The sequence below is a fragment of the Pogona vitticeps genome, chromosome 2 (assembly GCF_051106095.1).
Source record: "Pogona vitticeps strain Pit_001003342236 chromosome 2, PviZW2.1, whole genome shotgun sequence".
Classification (NCBI taxonomy): domain Eukaryota; kingdom Metazoa; phylum Chordata; class Lepidosauria; order Squamata; family Agamidae; genus Pogona; species Pogona vitticeps.
In genome coordinates this window covers 310,686,267-310,707,883 of record NC_135784.1, presented here as the reverse complement: position 1 = coordinate 310,707,883, position 21,617 = coordinate 310,686,267, and the positions used below count along the sequence as shown (strand labels likewise).

General features: G+C 47.5%; 1 protein-coding gene across 3 annotated transcripts in view; it reads right to left on the bottom strand.

The window, feature by feature from the left end:
- Positions 1-21,617, bottom strand: part of DNAI1 (dynein axonemal intermediate chain 1) — a 161,074-nt gene that overhangs the window by 45,104 nt on the left and 94,353 nt on the right. The window contains exons 17-19 of one of the 3 annotated variants that reach the window (XM_072993016.2): positions 20,231-20,379; positions 19,389-19,488; positions 2,267-2,456 (exon numbers count right to left, since the gene is read on the bottom strand). In XM_072993016.2, the coding sequence (XP_072849117.2) occupies positions 2,267-2,456; positions 19,389-19,488; positions 20,231-20,379 (439 nt within the window). The remainder of the gene's footprint in view (positions 1-2,266; positions 2,457-19,388; positions 19,489-20,230; positions 20,380-21,617) is intronic. The other 2 variants (XM_072993017.2, XM_078384177.1) reach the window with 2 other exon arrangements.

Sequence of the window (21,617 nt, the reverse complement as noted above, 5' to 3'; positions counted from 1 at the left end):
ACCTATAAAGAAAGAAAAATTTAAATAATAAAGGGTAAGTAACTTTCTTTCCTTTTCAAAAAAAAAACCTCACAGAAGCTATCGATCGAGGCTCCCAGTAATGTATATTTTTGCCACCGCAGAAGCTCTGGAATATTCTGACGAGGTTCCATGCAGGTGCAGATCACCCACAGTGTGATTCACGGAGGCCACGAAGGAGAACTATAACTAATGCTGCAAGCATCCTTAAGGCTCCAGGAAGTGGAGTGAGGTCAGTTCCAAAACAAGCACTTATAGCAGCCAGACTTAGCCACCTCTGCAACCAGACAGTCCCCCGAGAGGCCAGGCAGACTTAAGCCCTATGGAAAAGAAAACTATACCCACCAGAGTAAACTTCCAGCTGCAGAAAGCCAGCGGACTCTCCAAGTTTGTTAATGCCAGGGTGTGTGAAGCCCCTGGAGTGGATTCACCTTCTCAGTCTGATCAACATGTTAGTCTACTTTCCTCAACCGTTGTCTGGGACACACAAGTCTATGAGCACGGCCACACACAAACACAACCCTTCTAATCTTACTTCTGACCTGTTTTTGCACCTTTTTTCACAGCAAAGAAACCGGGGCTGTCACACCTTCTACTACCTCTTCCTTTCCTCACCCTTTACATCCCCTGAAAAAATACACTGAAAGAGCAGGAGAAAGAAGGATAAGTGCGGTTTTAGACACCACACGTCATAAAAGGATACTGACACACTGGAGCAAGTTCAGAGGAGGGTGACCAGGGTGACCAGGGGGCTGGGAACCAAGCCCTATAAAGAGGAAAGATGGAAAGAACTGGGCTTGTTTAGCCTTGAGAAAAGAAGACCGAGGGGAGATAATATGATAGCACTCTTCAATGACCTGAAAGTTAGTCATGCAGAGGAGAGGCAGGATCTGTTCTCCGTCATCCCAGAGTGCAGGACACGTAATAAATGACTCAAGCTACAGGAAACTAGATTTAAGCTGAATATCAGGAAAAACCTCCTAATTATTTGTGCAGTGTAACAATAGATCCAAGGAGTTCGGAAGTCGGTGAGCAGTGCTCCAACGCTGGAGGCATTCAAGAGAAAATGAGGCCGCTACCTGTCAGGTATAATTCAACCTAGATTCCTGCCTTGAGCAGCGGGTTGGACTGGATGACCTTAGAGGGCCCTTCCAACTTCTCTATTCTAGGATTCAGTGGTAAACAGCATCCCTCACCTTCTTGCCTGCAGACGTCTGTGGACATGGTTTGTTAAAAGTCTCATTTCCCTTCAAATTTTCTTCAACAACATTAAATAATAATATGGTGTTAATCTATTATTCTCTTTGCAAATGTTCCCAGCGTAAAGACACAGGTCTGCGCTATATCTTGTAACTGCAGAGATCCTGGGATGTTTCCCTCACTGGGAAGCACAAGAGTAGACAGAAGAAGAAGTCTCTCTCTCTCCCCCCCACAATCCAATCATGAGGTCAACCATAGGAAGGGGCACAGAAGCCACGTCAAGCCCATGAATCTCAAGACAGACAGAGCCAAGGAGAGGGATGGCCACTGGAAATGACTTCTGGCTACTGGTCAGAGATAGTCCTCCTTGTTACCCTGCCTTGCTTTTGGCTGCTGCGGTAGAGAACAGCTGGCACAACTGGACATGATCACCACAAATGTGGCAGCTGAGGACTTAGCTGGAGACATCTCCCCACAACTTGGCAGGAGGAGATGCAGACTTGCTGTTGAGACTCAGACACCGCTGTTAGACTAGTGGGGTTCTGGGAGGGCAACCCGTCTGGAAAAGGAGCAACGGCAGAGTAAAAGGATCCATGGGACAAGGTGCCCCCCCCACCAAACCGTGATGGCTCAAGGGCCAGACCAAGACGACATGCAGGGTCATAAACACACCCAAAGAGCTCAGAGGCATCAGACAGAAGTCTATCAAGTCCAGAAGAACCCTTTCCGTCAGACACAACGTGATGTCTCCAGGATGTGTACCAATGGGAGCTTAGTTTTTTTCCTTCTGACGTTGCCTGTCCTGCCCAAACAGACGCTCAGGGGCATGACTGCCTCTAGATCCAAATATCCCATGGATAATGGCCCAAAGTAAAACCACGAACTTCATGGCACTCTGCCAGAAGCAACAGTGGGCCAATGTCAAGCGCTCACGATGCATTCCTTCAGCAGAAGCTCACAAACCACCTGCGGTCAGCGTGGCCATCCAGGGCGCCGAGCCTTCAAGGAGAGACAGCCTTGGGCCGACTGGGTCTTGCCATGGCAGGACTTACCTTGGGCATCTTGCGAAGGTTGGGAGAAAGCTTCAGGCAGGTCACGTGGCCGCGGTCGTCTCCAATGATGATGATGGGGTAGATGGCGTTGAACTGGACATGCGTGATCTTGTTCTTTTTCTTGGCCACCACTGGCTGGTTGCAGATGGGCTCATATTTGTTGATGCTCAGATCGAAGACGTGGGCCTGGTGGAAGACCAAAGGAGCAGGTGCAAAAGGGTTAAAGCCACAGGAAAGACCAGGGGAGGACAGAGAAACTTGCTCTAGGGTGACTCCAGTACTATACAGTAAAGCTTCCTCAAAAGCGCAAGAAAGAGGATCCCACCACTTTCTCATGGAACGCCTTCCCGGCTGAACCGTTCTGACAATCCAGAATTATGAATGGTGATCATCTGGCCCAGTGGTTCTCAAACTGGGGTCACCCAAAGGTTCTTAGACTGCAACTCCCAGAAATCCTGGCCAGCACGACAAGGGGTGAAGGCTTCTGGGAACTGCAGTCCAAGAACACCTGGGCGACCCTAGTTTGGGAACCGCTGCTCTAACACAGTCAAGGAAAGATGGAACGTGTCCTTCGTCCCTTACAAAGCCCTTGCTTGGAACAAGCACGGCCAGGTCCTTACGCTCTGGTTGCCTGGCCAGAAAAGACCCGTCCAGGGAACTTTCCTCAGGTAGGGATCTGACCACAGGCAACATTATATTTCCCTCCTGAAAAGACATACTATATAGCTACAGTCAACCCTCGACTTACAAACGACCCTAGTTACAAACATTTCGACTTACAAACCGCTAATAGAAAAATATTGACTCAACGTGCAAACTTAGATTCGAGTTACAAACTGAAAAAAACACGTGGGAGGTGGGGAAAGCACGAAATTTGAACTTTCAGTTAACCGTTGGCCAGTGAAAAGGGTGCCTGTCTGCTTCCTCGCTCTTCCCAGCGTTTTGAGGGTGGATCTGGAGACAGTCTTCAGACTGCCTGGTATTGCCTGATATTGCCTGGCACAGTACTGTATGGACTGTATTTTTATTTTTGGCTTTTTTACAATTTTTGATTTTTGGATTTTTAAAAGGTGTTCCCTCCCTCCTTTGCTGCCCCCTTTTTCCCCAAAAGGTGCTTGTATTGGCTTGTCTTGGCTGAAAAGGTCCTATTCAATGTGTTCTGTTGAAAAGGTATCTGTTCGCTCCTTCCCTCCCTCTTTTCTTTCCTTTTTCTAAACCTAAGTCATTTTAGGTTAAAAGGGAAAAAAATCTGCCCCTAGTGCTAGGAACAGATTAACCAGCTTTGCATTAGTTCCTATGGGAACTAATGATTCGAGTAACAAACCGCCCCTCGACCTAAGAACCAAAAACAGTCAGAATGGATTAATTGGTTTTCAGTGCATTCCTATGGGCAATGCTGATTCAACTTACGAACTTTTCGACTTACAAACTTCCTTCCGGAATGGATTACGTTTGTAAGTCGAGAGTTGACTGCTGGATAGCTCAGCGGCTTTGGTCTCTGGCTGCAGAGCCAGAGGTTGGGAGTTTGATTCTCCCACTGGGGCCCCTGCACGTAGAGCCAGCCTGTGTAGCCCTGGGTCAGCTGCACAACAGTCCCAGGGCGCCCCTAGAGGGACGGAATGGTAATACACTTCTGAGTACTGTCTACCCGGAAAACCCAGAAAAGGGTCACCATAACTCAGAATTGACTTGACAGGACCTGGTTATTTTTAATGCTAAGCCAAGCTCGATGGGTCTCCCAAATGCACAAATGCCTCTCATAACACATGCCACGGCTGCCAGGGCGAGAGGAGTCCCGAGTCTCACCACAATGAGGGACAAGAAGGCGAGGAGGAGGACACGCCCATGGCTTGATTTGATGGAGACGGCTTCCCATTTGTTTTAGACACCTTGTGTGGTGTAGTGGATAGACGGATGGAGAAGGACTCAGGAGACCTAGGTTTGAATCCCTGTTTGGCTCCTCATGGGGGAGGAGGTTTAGCACTGGTAAACCTACTCCTTCAGTATCATCTCACTTACCTTGAAAGGTCCCTGAGAGCCACTAGAAGGTGAGATTTGTCTTGAGGGCACATAACCTCCCTGTCCATTTGCATCGCACTTCTGTGCCTTAGATCAGCACACCCGCAGCCTTCTGGACAAAGCAAGGGGTTCACGGATCTCACAATGCTGGGGAAGGGTCGGTGGCGCTGTCACAGGTCGAGGGCTTAGCCTTAGAGGCAAGGAATTGATTTTTTTGGTTTGTTTTTAATTCCAGAAAGCATCGCGAGCTGCCATCCGGAGCCGCACAGACTCTTAATTGCCAAATTTAACATCTAAAATAATCAGGCAACAAGACCATAAGCTGAGCACAACACGGGAATTGAAGTGCTGGCTAACAAGGGCGAGGAGTGTGTTAACACTCGCTGCCTGGGTGGCGGTGGATTGCTCAGCTCTTCGGAGGCTGGGTGATAATCAAGGGGTGTTGTGAGCATAATGAACGGGGCAGAAGGCGAACAGGGAAGGGAGGCAAGGAGCTCGGTTTGTTAATGGGTTTCCCTGTGGAGGAAATAAGCAATGAAAGCGAAGGTGCTGAAGTGTCAAAGCTGCCCGGCTACTAATTTCCCTTTCAACGTTCAAAGCAGGTTGCAGAAACTGGGCACATTTAAATTATGCATATTCAAGTCAAAGAGGGGTAGCCCATAAAAGCAAAATTCAGCATGATCAAAAGGCTGCCGTCAGATTGCTGCTCGGTGCTGGTTAAATGAAGCAACAGCTTCACCAGCTGCCAATCTGTTTCCGGGCGGTGAGGGGGACAGGGCCACGGATGCCCTGTTGCCACGCCATCCAACCACGGACCTAAGTCTTTCGCCCTGACGGCTGCTCGGATGGCTGCACCCACCTTTACAGAGCATCACTTCCCCAGAACCTAAGTCATTCCCGGGAAACCGGGATGCAAACCGAGGCTACGGGGGTCGTGTCTGTCCTGGGAACTTGGGGGACGACCTCCTAGGGCGGCGGCAGAAATCTGTCTAACCCTGGCAGATGATGGATATAAAAATGTCCTTGCCACCAAGAGAGGCAGAAACCTGGCAGAAGGGTAAGGAGGGAAGAAGATGACTGTTGGAAGGGAGAAGGTGCAGGGAGACCATGGGGGGAAACCTGAAAGGGGGAGATGGATGGCTCAACAGCCTCCAACTCTCCATTGTAGCTCTGGAGGTGCCCTGTCCCCCTCTTTCTCCCCCATCTCTCTCTGCCCCCACCAAATTATTCCTGGCCACTGTATTTTCCTAAGGAAACCCCAAATGAAACCTCATGTTCTGCTTTCCCCACAACTGATAGTAGCTCACCTCAAAAGGGCTGGTTGAGAAAAATCCCATACCTCTCCCCCCCCCCCCCCGGTCAAATCCACGGGTGTAGCTTTGACTGCAGGCATGCTCCTGCCTCCTAGTCCCAGACAACGCAGGGTGGATACCACTATCAATAGAGTCAAAGCAGGGCAGGGGGAAAAAGTGGCTTTCAAGTTGTGTTTTGTTTTAAAACACCACTGCCAGGATCAAGAATCTACAGTTCTGTAGAATCCTTAATACGGGCAAATGTATCCTAGCGTGAGCTTTTGTGGATTACAGTTAGAGATGGGGATCAACCGCCCAAATGGTGGTTCTTCTTGGTTCGTGGTTTGTTGAGGTTGACAAACCGGGAACCACAAATTTCGTCATGGTGAACTGACGAACTACGAATCGGTTCGAAGACAGTGGGGTTCAAAGACAGCGCGGATTGACAGCTGGGGCATGATTGTCTTGCAGTCTAGCTGTAAGAATCCAATAACTGCTGCTTTAAGACTCCAAGCATTCAACCAAATGTAACTCTGGCTGCTTGCCCCACACTTTTGCATTTCACAGATCAGTCTGCCAAGTGTGAGAGGCTCCCTTGAAACCATGAGATTTATGCAATCAGCACCCTTACAGTCAATTAATATGTGTCAAGAATGCTACTGGCATCTTGCACATTCGTTTCCTGCATATCACCTGTGGTTTTGCCACACTCTACAGTGTCGGGAGAAGTGGAGGTATCCATGAATGCTCAAACTGAAATACAACCATGGGTTTTTAAAGCCCCGCCACGTTTGTGTTTCACGTGTTGTGTGTTTTTTTTTTTCAGTAACGAAGTTTTGTGTCTGGTGTTCCCTTCGACACTGCTTGCCCTGTGGTATTCTTATTCTGCTCCATGTTTCTGTTTCTGGACCTGGCCAGGACATCTCTGTAACAATCCGGATGAGCCTCTGCGGCTCTAATGAAGGAGCTTCCCACAGGAGGTGGCTTTGAAGCCAATGACAAACATCAACGGTCTCAAATACTGGGCTCCACTTTTTCTGAAAGATGACGACCACTCATAAGCAAAAAACCCCAGGGATGGAGGCTGAACATCAGGAAGAGGACAAAAGATACAAGAAAAATCAAGGAGATGGAGTATTTTTGGTGACATGGTCTGTTTTTCTGTGATGCTTATTTTTTTCCCCCATTTCATTTCATTTTATGAGCTGCACAGAACAATGAGCTTTCTTTGGTGCTGCTCACAGACAAGAGAATGCTTTGAAACAGATTTCAGAAATGCATTCTTTTGTGTTGCTGGAAATCAAATAGAGCAACAAGCCTGAGTTATGCTCAAGAAAGCGTGGCCTGCAATCTGTTGATCTATACTGGGTAACTGATCTACTGGGGGAAATGGGATGTGGCTGTTACCACAGGATTAGGCTATGCCTAGCCAAAATCAGCCTCTGTAGCTTGGGGCAAGCTGCATGATCTCAAGGTGACCCCAGAAGAAAGGAAAGGAAACCCCTTCTGAGTATTCAATTCTTTAAGAAATAGACAAAGTGACAACAAGCAAGGGAAAATTGCAGAAGCTGACGCCTGTTTTCATCAGTTAATCACTTCTTATCCACACACAATTATCAGGGCACTATTTTGACAAACATGAATAGTAGTGAGCACAAGAGGGGATCCTGTAGACCAACTTGACTGCCGCCATTAGTGCTGTCAGCATTCAGGCTGCTTTTTGCTGTGTCAAGCTTGGCATCCTTTTTCCTGCTGGCAACGCAGACACAATATTGCGCAGCAAGATCAGGGCATTTCCATAAATGGGCAATCTTCTAAATATTTGTTCCCTATTCTTTTAAAAATATCTTTAAAAATATTTTTACAATCAGACACATAATTGCTTTGCCAGAACAAATGCCCGTTTGGCCAAGAAGGGGTTCAAAAGTTCTCCTCCTCAGAGTCAGCTCATTGGGTCCTGACTGACAGGGTCAAAAGTTCAGATTGCTCCAGACCTGGAGCTGACTTTCTCTTTGAAGACTGGTGTCAGGAGGCTGGTCTCAGAAATCCAGAGAAGTTCACTCAAAACCCTCAGGACTGTGACAAGCACAAATGCTCTTTGCTTTTGTGATGCAGAAATACAATGGGCTCAAGTTCAAGGAAGCCAAATTTCAGTTGAATATCAGGAAAAACTTCCTAACTGTTAGAGCAGTATGACAATGGAACCAGTGAGTGCTCCAATACTGGAGTCCTTCAAGAGAAATGTAGACAACCACCTGGCAAATATCCTTTCATTTATATTTCTTCACTGAGCAGCTGGTTGGACTGGTGGGCTTTATAGCCCCCCTCCAACTCCATGATTCTATGATTCTATTCCAAACACTGAGCCTCAATAGACCATGGGAACATGAGCTAATTTAAACCAGTGATGGTGATACCTCACACAAGGCATCAGAGAACTGCTCAATGGTTTAGATCTCTGGCTGTGGAGCAAGAGGTCGGGAGTTCAATTCCCCCACTGAGCCTCCTTGGCAGGGGCTGGACTTGATGATCCAAAGGGTCCCTTCCAGGCCTGCAGTTCCAACACGATGATCACGGTGGTGAGAAAGGTACAGGACAGGAGTCACCTTGGAAAGCTCTCTCGTTTCCATGGAAAAACGCCACACTTCAAGAAGGATGCAGACAAACTGGAGTAAGTTTCGAGGAGAGCAACCAGGAGGATCAGGGAACTGGAAACCAAGCCTTATGAGGAAAGGCTGAAGGAATTGGGCCTGTTTAACCTTGAGAAAAGAAGGCTGAGGGGTGATAGGATAACACTTTTCAAACATTTGAAAGGCTGTCATACAGAGGAGGGGTAGGATCTGTTCTCCATCATCCCCAATTGCAGGACACGCCACCACGGGCTCAAGTTAAAGGAAGCCAGATTTCAGTTGAATATCAGGAAAAACTCCCTAACTGTTAGAGCAGTGCAACAGTGGAACCAGTGACCTTGGGAGTTGGTGAGTGCTCCAACCCTGGAGGCATTCAAGAAAAACTTAGAGAGCTACCTGGAAGATATGCTTTGATTGGGATTTCTGCACTGAGCAGTGGGTTGGACTTGATGGCCTTGTAAGCCCCCTCCAACTTCACTTTTCTATGATATTTTGAATGGCAGTAGCCATTCTTCAGTCTCGAGAGATGATGGTCACGTACTCTAAACAGAGGTCTTGGAACAGCATCTAGTGTGGCTGAGAAGGCCAATTTGAGAGTGACCGTCCCTTCCACACTGAAGACAAATATAATCTGTCCCGTCCCGCTCCCTGATTTTGCTGCTTTTGGGTCGGCCTCAATGCCTCGGCCTGCTGGACAAGGGTCTCTTCAAATTGGGAGAGGCCGTGATGTACTGCCTGCCTCCAGGCTGAATGCTCAGATGTCAAGGTTTCCCATCTGTTGAGGTCCATTCCTAAGGCCTTCAGATCCCGCTTGCAGATCTCCTTGTATCGCAGCTGTGGTCTCCCTCTGGATTTCCCTGCACTGATTCTCCTTACAGGAGATCTTTTGGAATCCGACCGTCAGCCATTTTTACGACATGCCCAAGCATACTTTCAATATGCCTTACCAAATAATATGCTAATTCCATGGAAATACATGGGAAGATACCCCTTTCTGTCACTCTATTATTACTTGATCTCTAAAGCAAGCCTAGTTTTTTCTTTACTCTTCAAAGAAAGCCTGTCTTTTGGCTGTTTCTGTGCCGGTTATCATGATCATGAATATGTGGTTCAAAGTATGTGATTTGAATGGTTTATGTAGTCCTGAGAATTGTAAAATGCAATCAAAATGGTTCTGTATGAGATTGATTTTGAATGCTGGGAATATTGTTCAAGAGAAGCTGTGGGAATGTTTTCCTTTTAGCCGGTATAGCTAGGACGAGATAAGAAGACCAGACATCACATTCCTTCTTAATTGGAGAAGAGATTGGAAGAAACCAAACAGCACCTGCATTCTCACGAGAAAAAGAGGAGGGGGTTAGTTCTACCGCCCTGAATCATAATTGGATCACACCTTGGGGGACGGAGAAGAAAGGAGGAGTTTAGCATGTAGAAAAATGGACGTTTGCCTATGTGCAGTGTTCCTTTTGAACCAGAAGATGGTTTTTAAAGCTTTTCCTTTCCTTATGCCATATGCTGGGATAAGGAATTGAGCATGTAGAGAGAACAAGAAAGAAGAAAGGTGGGCTTTATGCTTTTTACCTACCCTAAGGAAAGCTTTTAGAGATTTTAAATGTTTTTGATTCAATTGGGAATTAGTTGTTCTTATTTTAACTGCAATAATCCTTGGAAATGTTTTAATGCTGTACTCATGCCTTAAACTGATTTTTTTTCCTGTAAAACCAAATTTTTCAATAAAAAAGAATAATTATAAAATCTTACTGCTCTCTTGAAGAGCAAGCCTGCTAAAGCCTACTCCTAGAGGGGGTGGCAAGGCCACAGATAGCTACATACAGAGTCCTACCTTATTGAGCTTTAGTGAGTCTCAAGGAACTACAAAGCCCAAGTGTCTGTACTTGCTAAAGACAAGTAAGTGCAAGAGGGATCGTTTTAGGTCAGACTTGTGGGAAAGGTTCTGTGATGCCCCCTAGCTGAGGTTACTAGGACTCAGCCCAGCTGGAAAGGGGCACATAGATACCTGGACACTCTCTGGCCAAAGGAACAGCGCCCCCTAGTGGGAGGCTGGTCCTGACACTGCTCATTGCCATCCAAGCATCTCCGTTCTTGGGCCATGAAGCCACAACAATGTACGTATTTACTTTGGAATGTCTTAAGGGGTAAGCCTGTTCCACACAGACTTAGCCTTATAACAAAGTGGTTGTTTTAACCTCTGGAAAGGCCATTTTTACAGATCAATATTTCAGCCCCTGCAGCCTGGATTCCTTCCCCCAAATTTTTTTAAAGGTGGGGCAAACCATTCTCTTTCAGGATAAGCAAGATCAGTCTTTTCAATTTATTTGTTCTGTTTTAAATCTGGGGATATTTAAAGGTCGCTTGTCTCCTCACTGGGGGGGGGGCTGTTTTACTTTTAAAAAATCATAACTCAAAAACTCTTTCCCTAAACCCCCAAATTTGGCACAAAGCAAGAGCAGAATGTCTGCTACACCTATACCAAATATGGTATCAATCTTACAATTTTTCTGTTTGGGCTTCCTTGATTTTTAGAATTGCCTCCCAGAATGTTGATTTTGATCTGTTGCATAACAACACAATTGCATGAGTGTTCAGCTATAATAACTTAAATAACTAGAAAACCCTGGAAATGGTCACTACAAGGCAGAATTGGCTTAAAGTTATTATTATTTAATGGAGCAAAAAGAAGGAATCTGGAGCACATATCTTTTGGAATCCAACCACTAGCCATTCTTGTTATATTTATGCTATATATTTCTGAAGGGACACTGATAATGAAACATCTACATGGAGATGGTGCCAGTCTCTACAATAAAAACCAAAGGGAAGAGATGTGGGGAACCGGTAGCTTTCTAAACGTTTCTGCTTTACAACTCCTATCCTGCTTGGCCACTGGCCGTGTCAGGCGAGGCTGGGAGGAGCTGGAATCTGACAGCTTCTGGTGCTGCACCATGATATATATTTAGGAAAACCTTGTTTCCCCCATTCTTCTGTGGATGATACTTTTCTGATCTCCAAAATTTTGCAGAAAAGTATTTCCCTGCATTGATTGCGTAAGAAAATGACTCTTTCTAATAATTGGTTTTTAAAATGTCCATTAAATTCACGTTACAATAGCAAGAGTAACCCTTAATCTGTGATCCAAGTATGGGATGGGTTAGGGAGACTCATTGCCTATAAAATAAACTGGATTCCTTGTGTTTTTGCACAGAGCTGCAGCAAAGAGACCCTACGTCCTTCTCACATGGCCAGCCTGTTGGATCAGAGATAGGTCCAAATTTAAACAGCCTGTAAGTTCCTATATTTCACCTTGTCACAGATATTCAGTATTTCCTCCTGAAGCTAGCACAGCGTGATTTTTTTTCATTTCAGCCATTTCAGATGTCTATTCGTGGTTTGAACCTATGTTTTCTATTATTTATTTATTTGGTTTCTATACCACCCATGTAACGAAGGGTGACTCTGGGCAGTTTACAAACAATCATAAGACATGAGAACATTATTTAAAAAAGCACAATTAAAGTAAAATCTCTATCCATCCTTGGTAAGCTATGTGGGAGCAGTGGGGCAAAAAGCCAGCCGAGAAAACATCTTGATCGCAAAGCAGAACCAAAGAATCATAGAACGGTAGCGTTGGAAGGGTCTTGGAAGGTCATCTAGCCCCACCCGGCCCTTGCAAGATACCCAGGGAGTAAATAAAGGCCAGCACATCAGCAGATTTCCTCGGACTGCCACAGCAAGTGAGGATGAGTCAGGGATAAAGATAACAGCAACAGAGCAAAACGCGGGTCACCTGGCAACTCCAGCTCGAATCAATATCACATGGAAAGGTGAGCGATGAGTGAATCCAGAGATGCCCTTTACATGGTGACAAGGCCTCTCGCTGTCCAGCTGCCTCCGGCCTCGTGACGGATCCGTCTCCCCTTTCCTGCCCCTTCTGCTGGAAAACCTCCCAGGAAGGTTTTCCCATCTCTTGAGGCCCATTCCTAATAGATAGAAATGTTGCAACAGCCAGGCCAGATATGCCTTATCTGTAGCATCCTCTTGAAATAACTGGAGCAGTGGGTCTTCCTGCATGACATCCAGGACAGTTATTCCAATCTTCACTATGCGTGTTTTGCCAACAGCCTTGTAAGGAGTCCAGCCTGGGGGGCCGGGGAGGAGGTGTGGAACGGATTTGTCCAAGGCCACAGAAGGCCTGTGGCTAAGGTGTCATAAGCACATAAGCAGAGCCCTGCTGGATCAGGCCATGGGCCCTTCTAGTCCAGCCTCCTGGATCTCACCGTGGCCCTACCAGATGCCTCTGGGAGCACCCGAGAGACCACGAGAGGCCTGTCTCCTGTTACCCCTCTTCCCCTGCATCTGGTAGTTGGAGGTCCCTTCCTTCAAAGCCTGGAGATGATTCCTCCCGTCCACGGCTTCTGTCCATCCCTTCCTTGAGCCTGGACCCCAAGACTGACGCTTTTTTAGGCAGCTCCCCTAAATCCCACTGAAGCCTATGAAATGTCAACCTGAACAAGGGTTCCTCCATGGCTTCACTGAGAAGCAAAATGTTCAGCTCTGAGCAAATGGTAAAAAGCCAGGAGGAGGAAAGCTGAGGATTACCGGAAAAGGCTCCGGTTGAGAGCAGCAGCACCCACCGACACTTGTCAAAGGGAGCCCATTTTGGTGCTATTTGTTATACAAAGAACGGCACGGCACAGTTTTGTTGCTATACATCGGAAAAGGGCAAGCTGCTTTCTTTGGACTGACAGAAAATGGCTCGGAAGGTGCTCATCCGTTTCCAGAAGGGCACCGCTGAGTTTGCAGCCTTTCAAAATCTCAAAAGGTTGCTCTATTCGGGGATAAGGCGTCAAAGGCCCCGAAGAGCAGCCATCTAAGGAGCCGCTGAACCACGGAAAGGACATGGAGCGACTTTATCTCTGGACTCAACCCATCAAGCTCCCTGGCTTATTTCTATCCACCGCCTTGGAAACAATTCCTTCCTTCGTAACGCAGCTCTGAAATAATTTAGCTGTGGATATCCTGCCAGGGAGTTAGACCTACGCAAAGCCTCAACTTTTTTCAACAGCTCGCATCTTTCGGAGCCTAGTGACATCCAACGCTGGCAGGCACATCATCCGACCTCAAAGGTCCTCACCAACCAACACATACACCGAGGAAACCAAGGAGGCAGATGGGAAACTCTCAGGTGTGTTCCGTGCGCTCTGGATACGCTGGATGACAAGTCCCGCTTCCAATAAAGGCCTCCTGGCTGGGGAGGATGGGAAATGTAAGCCAACAAGTTTGGAGGATGCTGGGCTCAAGAGAGCTGCAAGGAACAAACCGGTGGTGTTTTTATTTATTGCTAGAACCACTGGCGAGAGAACTGACCGATGAGAACATTAAATTAAATACTGTACCCATTTTTTTAAAAAACAACTCTTTCAAGTGAGAGTTTACCATAAAAGTTCTTAGTCCTCGGCCTTCTGAAAACTCTGATTAGTGTTCTGTGCAAAAATGAAATGAAACGAAATGTCCCTGAGGACGTGACTAGTTGCAAACATGTAGGTGCTGTTTTTTAAACAGTGAGAATACATTTGATTTTCCTCATACGCATGGGTGGCAATGCTGACAGCCTGAAAAAGCCCGTGTGCTTGCAAGAAAGCAGGCAGGATGTGGAGAAGTAACCTCCCAGAGACAAGAGGGAGTCACAAACTCTGAAAAAGTTTGGAGATGCTTTGCAGCCTCTCGCTGAGACCCAAGCAAGAGAAGGCAGGAGAGCGATGCAGCTTCTCAGCCTCACACACAGATCTGGATGAGAAGACAGGCAGGTTAAAATCAGGAATCAAAGGAGTGCAAAGTCAGACAGGACCCCAAGGAAAAGCAAATCCAACCGGTAACTGACTGGGGACCCAACAGCCAAAGCATCCCCAGCGGACGGCCATTTCTTCCCTGCCTGAAAACCTCCCACAAAGCTCAGCCCACCACCTTCCGAGGCGGTCTATCCTACAGTCAAGCAACAGTTCCGTTAAGATGCTCTTCCTAATGTTTAGGCAAAATCTCTCTTTCTTGTCACTTGAATCTCTTAGTTGGGCTTCTACCCTTCAGAGCTGCAAGAAACAAGCTCGCTCCATCTTCAATGGGACACTCCTTCCATTTCTGAAGGCGGTGACCACACACTGTTTCTCCATGATCCCTTCCTCACGAAATGTGATCACCTCCTTCAACCCTTCGTTGGGGAGCTTAGTTTCTAGACCCATCATCACGTCCACAGAGCCCAGCATCCAACAGGGATCATCCCAAGGTTTGCAGGAAGCCCTCGAGTCAGGCATGAAGGAAATAGCCCTGCCTTGCCTGCCTGTCCCAGTAGGGACAATATTCAAAGGTAGACGGTCGGGGAAAAGGAAGCTTCTACTTAGCGGTGCTGTCCAATTTTAACAGACCCATCTTCTGTGAATCTGCAGCCATTAAACCCATTCCCACATTTTGTGCCAGTGAATTCAATAATGGCATGACACATACCATGAAGACCTGCTTGCCCACCGAACCTGGCGGCTTTCTGTGGGTGCCAGCTGGTGGCAGAGAGATAACAGACCAGCAGCCCTGGAGCTATTAATGCTGTAACAATCTGGGGCTGTGACCAGTCGTTCACTGGAGCAAACGTTCTCTCCTTTGTGAGGTGGAAGGGGCAATTATCTGTCACAGGAAACTTGGCAGGGACGCAGAAGCATTCCCGAGCTGCTACTGCTTCTGCGGTTTTATGTATCCTATTAAAGTAGATTTCTTTCTGGAATTAATGCACCCCATACTTCATTAGGTGGCGGTATTGAATTATTCCCCGTAATTGAGTCGCGGTGTTAAAGGAGGAGATGTCCAGGAGAAATGGGTTATGAACAATTCATACCTCCCCTGATGTGTGAGAGAAAAGCCTCTTTTAAAAAGGAATCAGAGGCAGTTTTTAAGCAATCGGCGAAAAATGAGACTGTCCCACTGAGCTATGAGTCTAATGCAGTTTTTCAAACCATGCAGTTTTTCAAACCAGTCTGGGGCTGCAACTTTTCTAAACAATTTCTCTTCTGCTGAGGAGGGAAGGTCCAAACTCCCCCAAACTCAAGGAAGGAAGGAAGGAAGGAAGGAAGGAAGGAAGGAAGGAAGGAAGGAAGGAAGGAAGGAAGGAAGGAAGGAAGGAAGGAAGGAAGGAAGGAAGGAAGGAAGTCCACTCAGCAGTAAAAGTGCTTGTTCCCATTTTAATTCCTTCAGCAATCTTCAGCATTATTTACACATGATATTTTTGCTTCATATTAAAGCACCAGCATACTTTAATATTGTCCCCAGGTCATGGGAAGCCCTCCCTCATAAGGCTAGCCTGCTCCCCCTCTTCTCATTTCTCTTGTCTACAGCAACCGAAAACATTTCTATTCCAATAGGCTTTTAGAGATTAATATTTAATATGAACATAGCTGGTTACTTTATGCTTGCTGCCAGTCTGTAATTTTAATGTATTTTTAAAATGTTTTCATACTTCTTAATCTGTTTTTATACAAGGACTTTAAGATTTCCATGTTTAATACCTTTTAATGCTCCTTCTATACATATATATATGCTTTCCTCTTTTAATGATCCGTGAACTGCCTTGAGTCCCATTACTTGAAGAAAGATGGCAAAGAAGTGCAGTTTTTAAAAATAATTAAAAATAACAAAATAATACATCATTAAAATGCAACTACATGATCAAATATTATGGAATTTGCTCCCCTTACAAAACGGGAATTATTATTATTATTTTACTGACTGCATGACACAAAGGCTGATGAGAAATTAGACTAGCCCCTTTTTGCTCCCAAAGTCTTTTTTTCCCCCTTTTCTGCCACTGGTGAGTTTCTACTTTTTCAAGCAGGAACCGTCTGAATGGTTTCCGTCCACCACCACATGCTTGGTTGCGATAGGTTCTTGTAAAAGCAGGTGGTGTTCCAGTGATGTAGATACAGTAGTTGGGGAGTGATATGCAGGCCGAGGGGGACATGCAAAAGCAAAGCACCATGATGTTAATTTGGGGGATCAGGTGCTGGTCCTGAACCCTGTCAAACCCAGTAAGCTTCAGATCATGTGGGAAGACCCTTTGGTTGTGAAGCAAAAGCTTGGTGTTGTTTGTGTAGTTAATTACTTAATAAACCGGTCTGATAAGTGCCCCCATTTCTGCTTAAATGTCACATATTGGTTTGAACTATTGGCATGATAAACTGTAACCAGAGATGAAGTAATGCCTGCACACATTGCTTGAAAGTAAGGGGAAAGAGTAATGGATGGGAAGAGGAAGGGGGTGATCCGCCAGACCAGATGGGCGGGATATAAATCAACCAACCAACCAACCAACCAACCAACCAACCAACCAACCAACCAACCAACCAACCAACCAACCAACCAACCAACCAACCAACCAACCAACCAACCAACCAACCAACCAACCAACCAACCAACCAAATAAATAAATAAATAAATAAATAAATAAATAAATAAATAAATAAATAAATAAATAAATAAATAAATCCCTGTTACGGAATCATTCTGATGTGTAAATTATGATATATTTGGGATTTTTTTTTTGCTCAGACCTTTGATGTTCGTATGCTCAGACTGTGAAGTACCTTTCCATGTTATTTTTTTCTGGTGAAAAGTATTTGAGAAATGTAATAGTCTGAAGATTTAAATGAGAAAGCAGCTTCACGGTGAACCATAAAAGGATCAGCAGAGGCAGGACCAGAGGAAGGAAGGGAGGGAGGGAGGGAGGGAGGAAGAAGCTGATCGTGGATGGAAGGAAGGAATAAAACGAATGAGGGGGGTTGGGCTGGAATGCAACTGGCGCCACATCCAGTATGAAGGCTAAACTCCCAAATCAACCTGCAGCCTCTGTGTCAGCACTGACGTGTGAATTCAGTCATAATACAGGCTGCAAATCCAATAGCAGCACAGTGTAAGTTGCGCCCTAAGCAACTCTCAGGATTCGGCCCTTGCCCTGCTTCTCTGCCCAGAGGCAACTGCGAATGTCTGGTTACACTGCAAAGCCAAAGATGGATAGGTGTTAGGAAATGAGTACCAACAACAGCTTGTAAGGAGGAGCCCCAGCTAGTAGGAGATGACAGACAAGGAGCCGGCCAGCCTGGAGGACCTGAGGGTCTCTCCCTTCCATAACCGCTTGTTGATCTGCAGAGTGCAGTTCTGGAGCGGCACATCCTTCGTGTCTCTTCTCCAAGAGGCGGCTGCCCTTTCTCCTTCCTGGAAAGAGGTCGACCTGCGTCTCCTGCAACGACACGCTCGCCTGCAGGCCTTCTGCAGGCAGGCATACACCCGTCCTCGTGAGAGTCGCCCACCGGGAGGAGTTTTTGTACAGTAAGAGGATTTGTCTTCAGATGTACGCCTGAATTAATTCCCGGAAACAATGCGATGCAACTTTGTTTTTCTAAGCAGCTGCTCCCAGACAATCCATTTTCTTTCAGCAGGCACGAGCTCGCTCTGCACAAAACCTGCTACTGTAAATTCCTAACTGTTTCCTATAATGGGATGATTCGGAGTGGGCAAGGGAGGAAGAAAACCAGGGGGGAGCCAAATGACATTCACCGGAGAACTTCCCCATGTTTGGTCCTAACTCGCTGGTCACATCACAGGATGTTCCAGACCAGAGTTTGGCCGGCCATGGGAATGAATTTTAAAGCAGATTAAAAATCAGGCACCTGTGGTGGTGGTGGGGGGGTGGAAATCTGATTTCATCCATTTGCTGTGTTCCTTGTAATAAGAATCCTGACTCCTAAGAGGAAGAGGATAGTAGAAGTTGAAGAAGCAGCCGAAGTGGCAAGAACAACACAGAACAGAAAGCCACAGAAGGTAACTGGTGAAAGGAGCCCGTGGTCCTTCTGAAGCGGAACTAGCAGAGCCGTGCTTCTCAACTGAGTCCTGAAGCCCGAAACCTTCCCTGCAAGCAACACTAGAATGCAACAAGGCAGTAGCACGGCAGCACTTCCTGCTTCTGATCTGTTCAGGGGGGAAAACCTGTCTACTCTGCAGGAGCCACGTTCTTCTGTGTCATGAGATGATTCGTATCAAGGCAGAGATGGTGCCATCCCAGACCAGGTGGGGCCTCTTTACCTGAGCTTAACTCTGCAACCTTTGTTACTACTTTCTGTTGGAGTCACGAACCTAGCAGGCTGACGGGCTTTGTGGTGATCAGCAGATAATTAGGATGGCAAAGAGTCTCTTAGGGATAGAGGTTAAAGAAGTCAGCCACACACACGGGGATGTCTGCCAGCAGTGCTCCTGGTGGGCGACTAGTAGAAGAGGCAGAATCACACCGAATGGGTTCCCAATGAATTCTGCCCTGCCCCCCAGGAGGACTGTGCTTCTATTAACCTTACAAGCTCACAGACAGTGGACAGTATGCAGATAGGTTACAGGGTTCAGAGAGGACAGTGGTTCCATCATGCCATTATAATTGGCCTAAGGAAAGGCTCTATGCAAGCTCTCTAGCTCCTATGAGAAAGAAGAAGAATGGTGGGCAGTCATGCCCTTCAGAAGCAGCCGTGATGCCATCCAGGAGAGTTCTCTCTATACTGAAGACCTCAGCCAACAGCTGAGCAACTTTGGGGAGAAGCGTTCCCCCACAACTTTCCCACTAAGGCGTCCTCTTCACTCTGCCAAGCCTCAAGCAGCAGTTGAAAGGACTCCTCTTCACACACTGGGTCGTTGTCAGCTGGGAGCGGGGCCAGCGGACCCTAAAACAGGGGTTCTCCTCTTTGGGTCACCCGGGTGTTCTTGGACTGCAGTTCCTCCCCCCCCCCGAATCCTTCGTCACCAGCAGTTGTGCCGGTTGAGGGTTTCTGGGAACTGTGGTCCAAGAACACCCGGGTGACCCAAGGAAGGGAACCAGTGCCCTAAAAGAAACCCTTGTGCTCCCTGCACGGATTCCGCCCTGCACAGGGTGTCAGTCACTGCTGGGCATGGAAGGCACCGTTCGGGAGCAGACGGATCCCTTTAAGTCTGGACAAAGGGATCCATCGGGGACATCATTCTGTCCCGTGCTGCAGAAATGAATGCCAGCTCGTCTCCTCTCCCTCGCTATTAGGAGATCCCCTTTTCCTCCTTCTGCTTTTCCCCGGGGGATTCTTTGGGAGAAGGCGCTTCCAGCACCTTACCTTTCCATCGGTGGTAACAGCAGCGAAGACGGTGGAGGAATAAGGAGCCCAGGCCACGTCGCCAACCGCCGCATTCAGGTCGTAGATGAACATGGGGGTCCTGCGAGAAAATACTCAGGGGGGTCAGGGGACAGCAGTGGCATTTTTCAGAAGACTGGGACACAGCCATCTTCGCATGAGGGCAGGAGCCAATCCAGAGACACTCAGGCAGGCAGGCAAATAGAAAGCAGGGTGAGTGGGGCGGGGGGGGGGGGGGAATCAGGGCCGGCAGGAGGTTTAAGGAAGAAGTAACTGTGGACTCAAACAGAGCAGAAACTCCCCACCATAAACTGGCAGGTTCAGCCCAGCAGGAGAGCCTGAGCAATGCCCAGCGAGACCAAACCTCCCGCAGCAGCTTGCCAGGGTCCTTCTCCTGTCTCCTTTCACTTCTAAAGGCCACCGAGGTCAGGATGCAGGAGCATCAACTGTAAAGCACTCCAAGACAAGGATGGACTTGGACCATCAGGGTTGTCCTGAGGCCTTGTGCTCCTCAAAGTGATTGCAGCTTATGACCTGAGAGACCCAGCCCGGAAGCAGTTCCCTATCGTGCCCCAGTGAGGTGTGTTCATTCACCTGTCCCAGCCAGCATCCATCACAAGGGGTTGTGGGGGGGCAACCCTCCGGCTCCCCTACAAAAACTGGCCCTCCATCCTTCTGCTTGGGTTGCATAAGGTTGACATCCCCCCTCCCACTAGTGTAGCAAAGCAGGCGTGTGGCCACGTGAGTAGGGGCGCCACCTGCTTTCCATCCCCCGGTAGAAGGAGAGGACTGAGTGGCCACGTGCAGGTCAGGGCCAGACCTACTTGATCGTGTGGTCCCAGATCTTCACTGTCCAGTCGGAGCTGCAGGAAATGAAGACTTTGCTGTGGAAGGGGTTCCAGCTGACGGCATCGACAGCCATGTGGTGCGCATGGAAGATGTCCAGGAACTGGCTCGAGTAGGACTTGGAACACTGCAAAGAGACAAGGGGTGGATGAGGATCACGGACAGCCACCGCCATGCAGCTTCGGAGCTGAGGACGTCAGCTTCCCTCTCACGAGCAGCCCCCAGAGGCCAATCCCTCTCTGTCTGTTGCCTGGCAGGAGCTTTTCCTGAGCGCATGATCCCAGCCTTCCCTCTCTTTGCTGCACAGTATGGAACCCTGCTCACCACTGCAATTTCCTGATGCTCAGACCTGCCATTCTGAAACAGATTCGGAGAAATTAGGCTTAATGGAAGTATTTTTAGAGCAGAGCTGTTTTTTAACTGCCCATTTTCAGCCACAGACATAATTTCTTTTGTCAAGAAGTTTGGTAACAAATTAGTAAAGGTAAAGGTAAAGGTTCCCCTTGACAATTTTGTCCAGTCGTGTTCGACTCTAGGGGGCGGCGCTCATCCCGCTCTTCAAGCCATAGAGCCAGCGTTTTGTCCGAAGACAATCTTCCGTGGTCACATGGCCAGTGCGACTTAGACACGGAACGCTGTGACCTTCCCACCGAGGTGGTCCCTATTTATCTACTCGCATTTGCATGCTTTCGAACCGCTAGGTTGGTGGGAGCTGGGACAAGCGACGGGTGCTCACTCCGTCGCGTGGATTCGATCTTACGACTTCCGGATCTTCTGACCCTGCAGCATAGGCTTCTGCGGTTTAGCCCACAGCGCCACCACGTCCCAAACCAGCACCTTTTCCATGAGCCAGTTCAGTTTTCAGAGTGGGCTGGGGTGTCCGAGTGAACCCGGCAGACCCTCTTGCAAGCCTCCCAATTGCATTTCTAAGGAACATAAGCACCATGCAATTCATAAACCGTATTTTTTAAAAATATTTTTTCCACTTAGTCCAGTGCTTTAGTTAGAGCACTATAATGTACTTAAGGTAAAGGTAAAGGTTCGGCTTGACAATTTTTGTCCAGTCGTGTTTGACTCCAGGGGGCGGTGCTGATCCCCGTTTCCAAGCCATAGAGCCAGCGTTTTGTCCAGACAATCTTCCGTGGTCACATGGCCAGTGCGACTTAGACACGGAACGCTGTTACCTTCCCACCGAGGTGGTCCCTATTTATCTACTCGCATTTGCATGCTTTCGAACCGCTAGGTTGGTGGGAGTGGTAACAAATTAACAAAGCAATAAAAAAGAGTTGGTGAACCAGGATTTTCCCAATCTAATCTGTAATTGATTGATTGATTGATTGGTTGGTTGGTTGGTTGGTTGGTTGG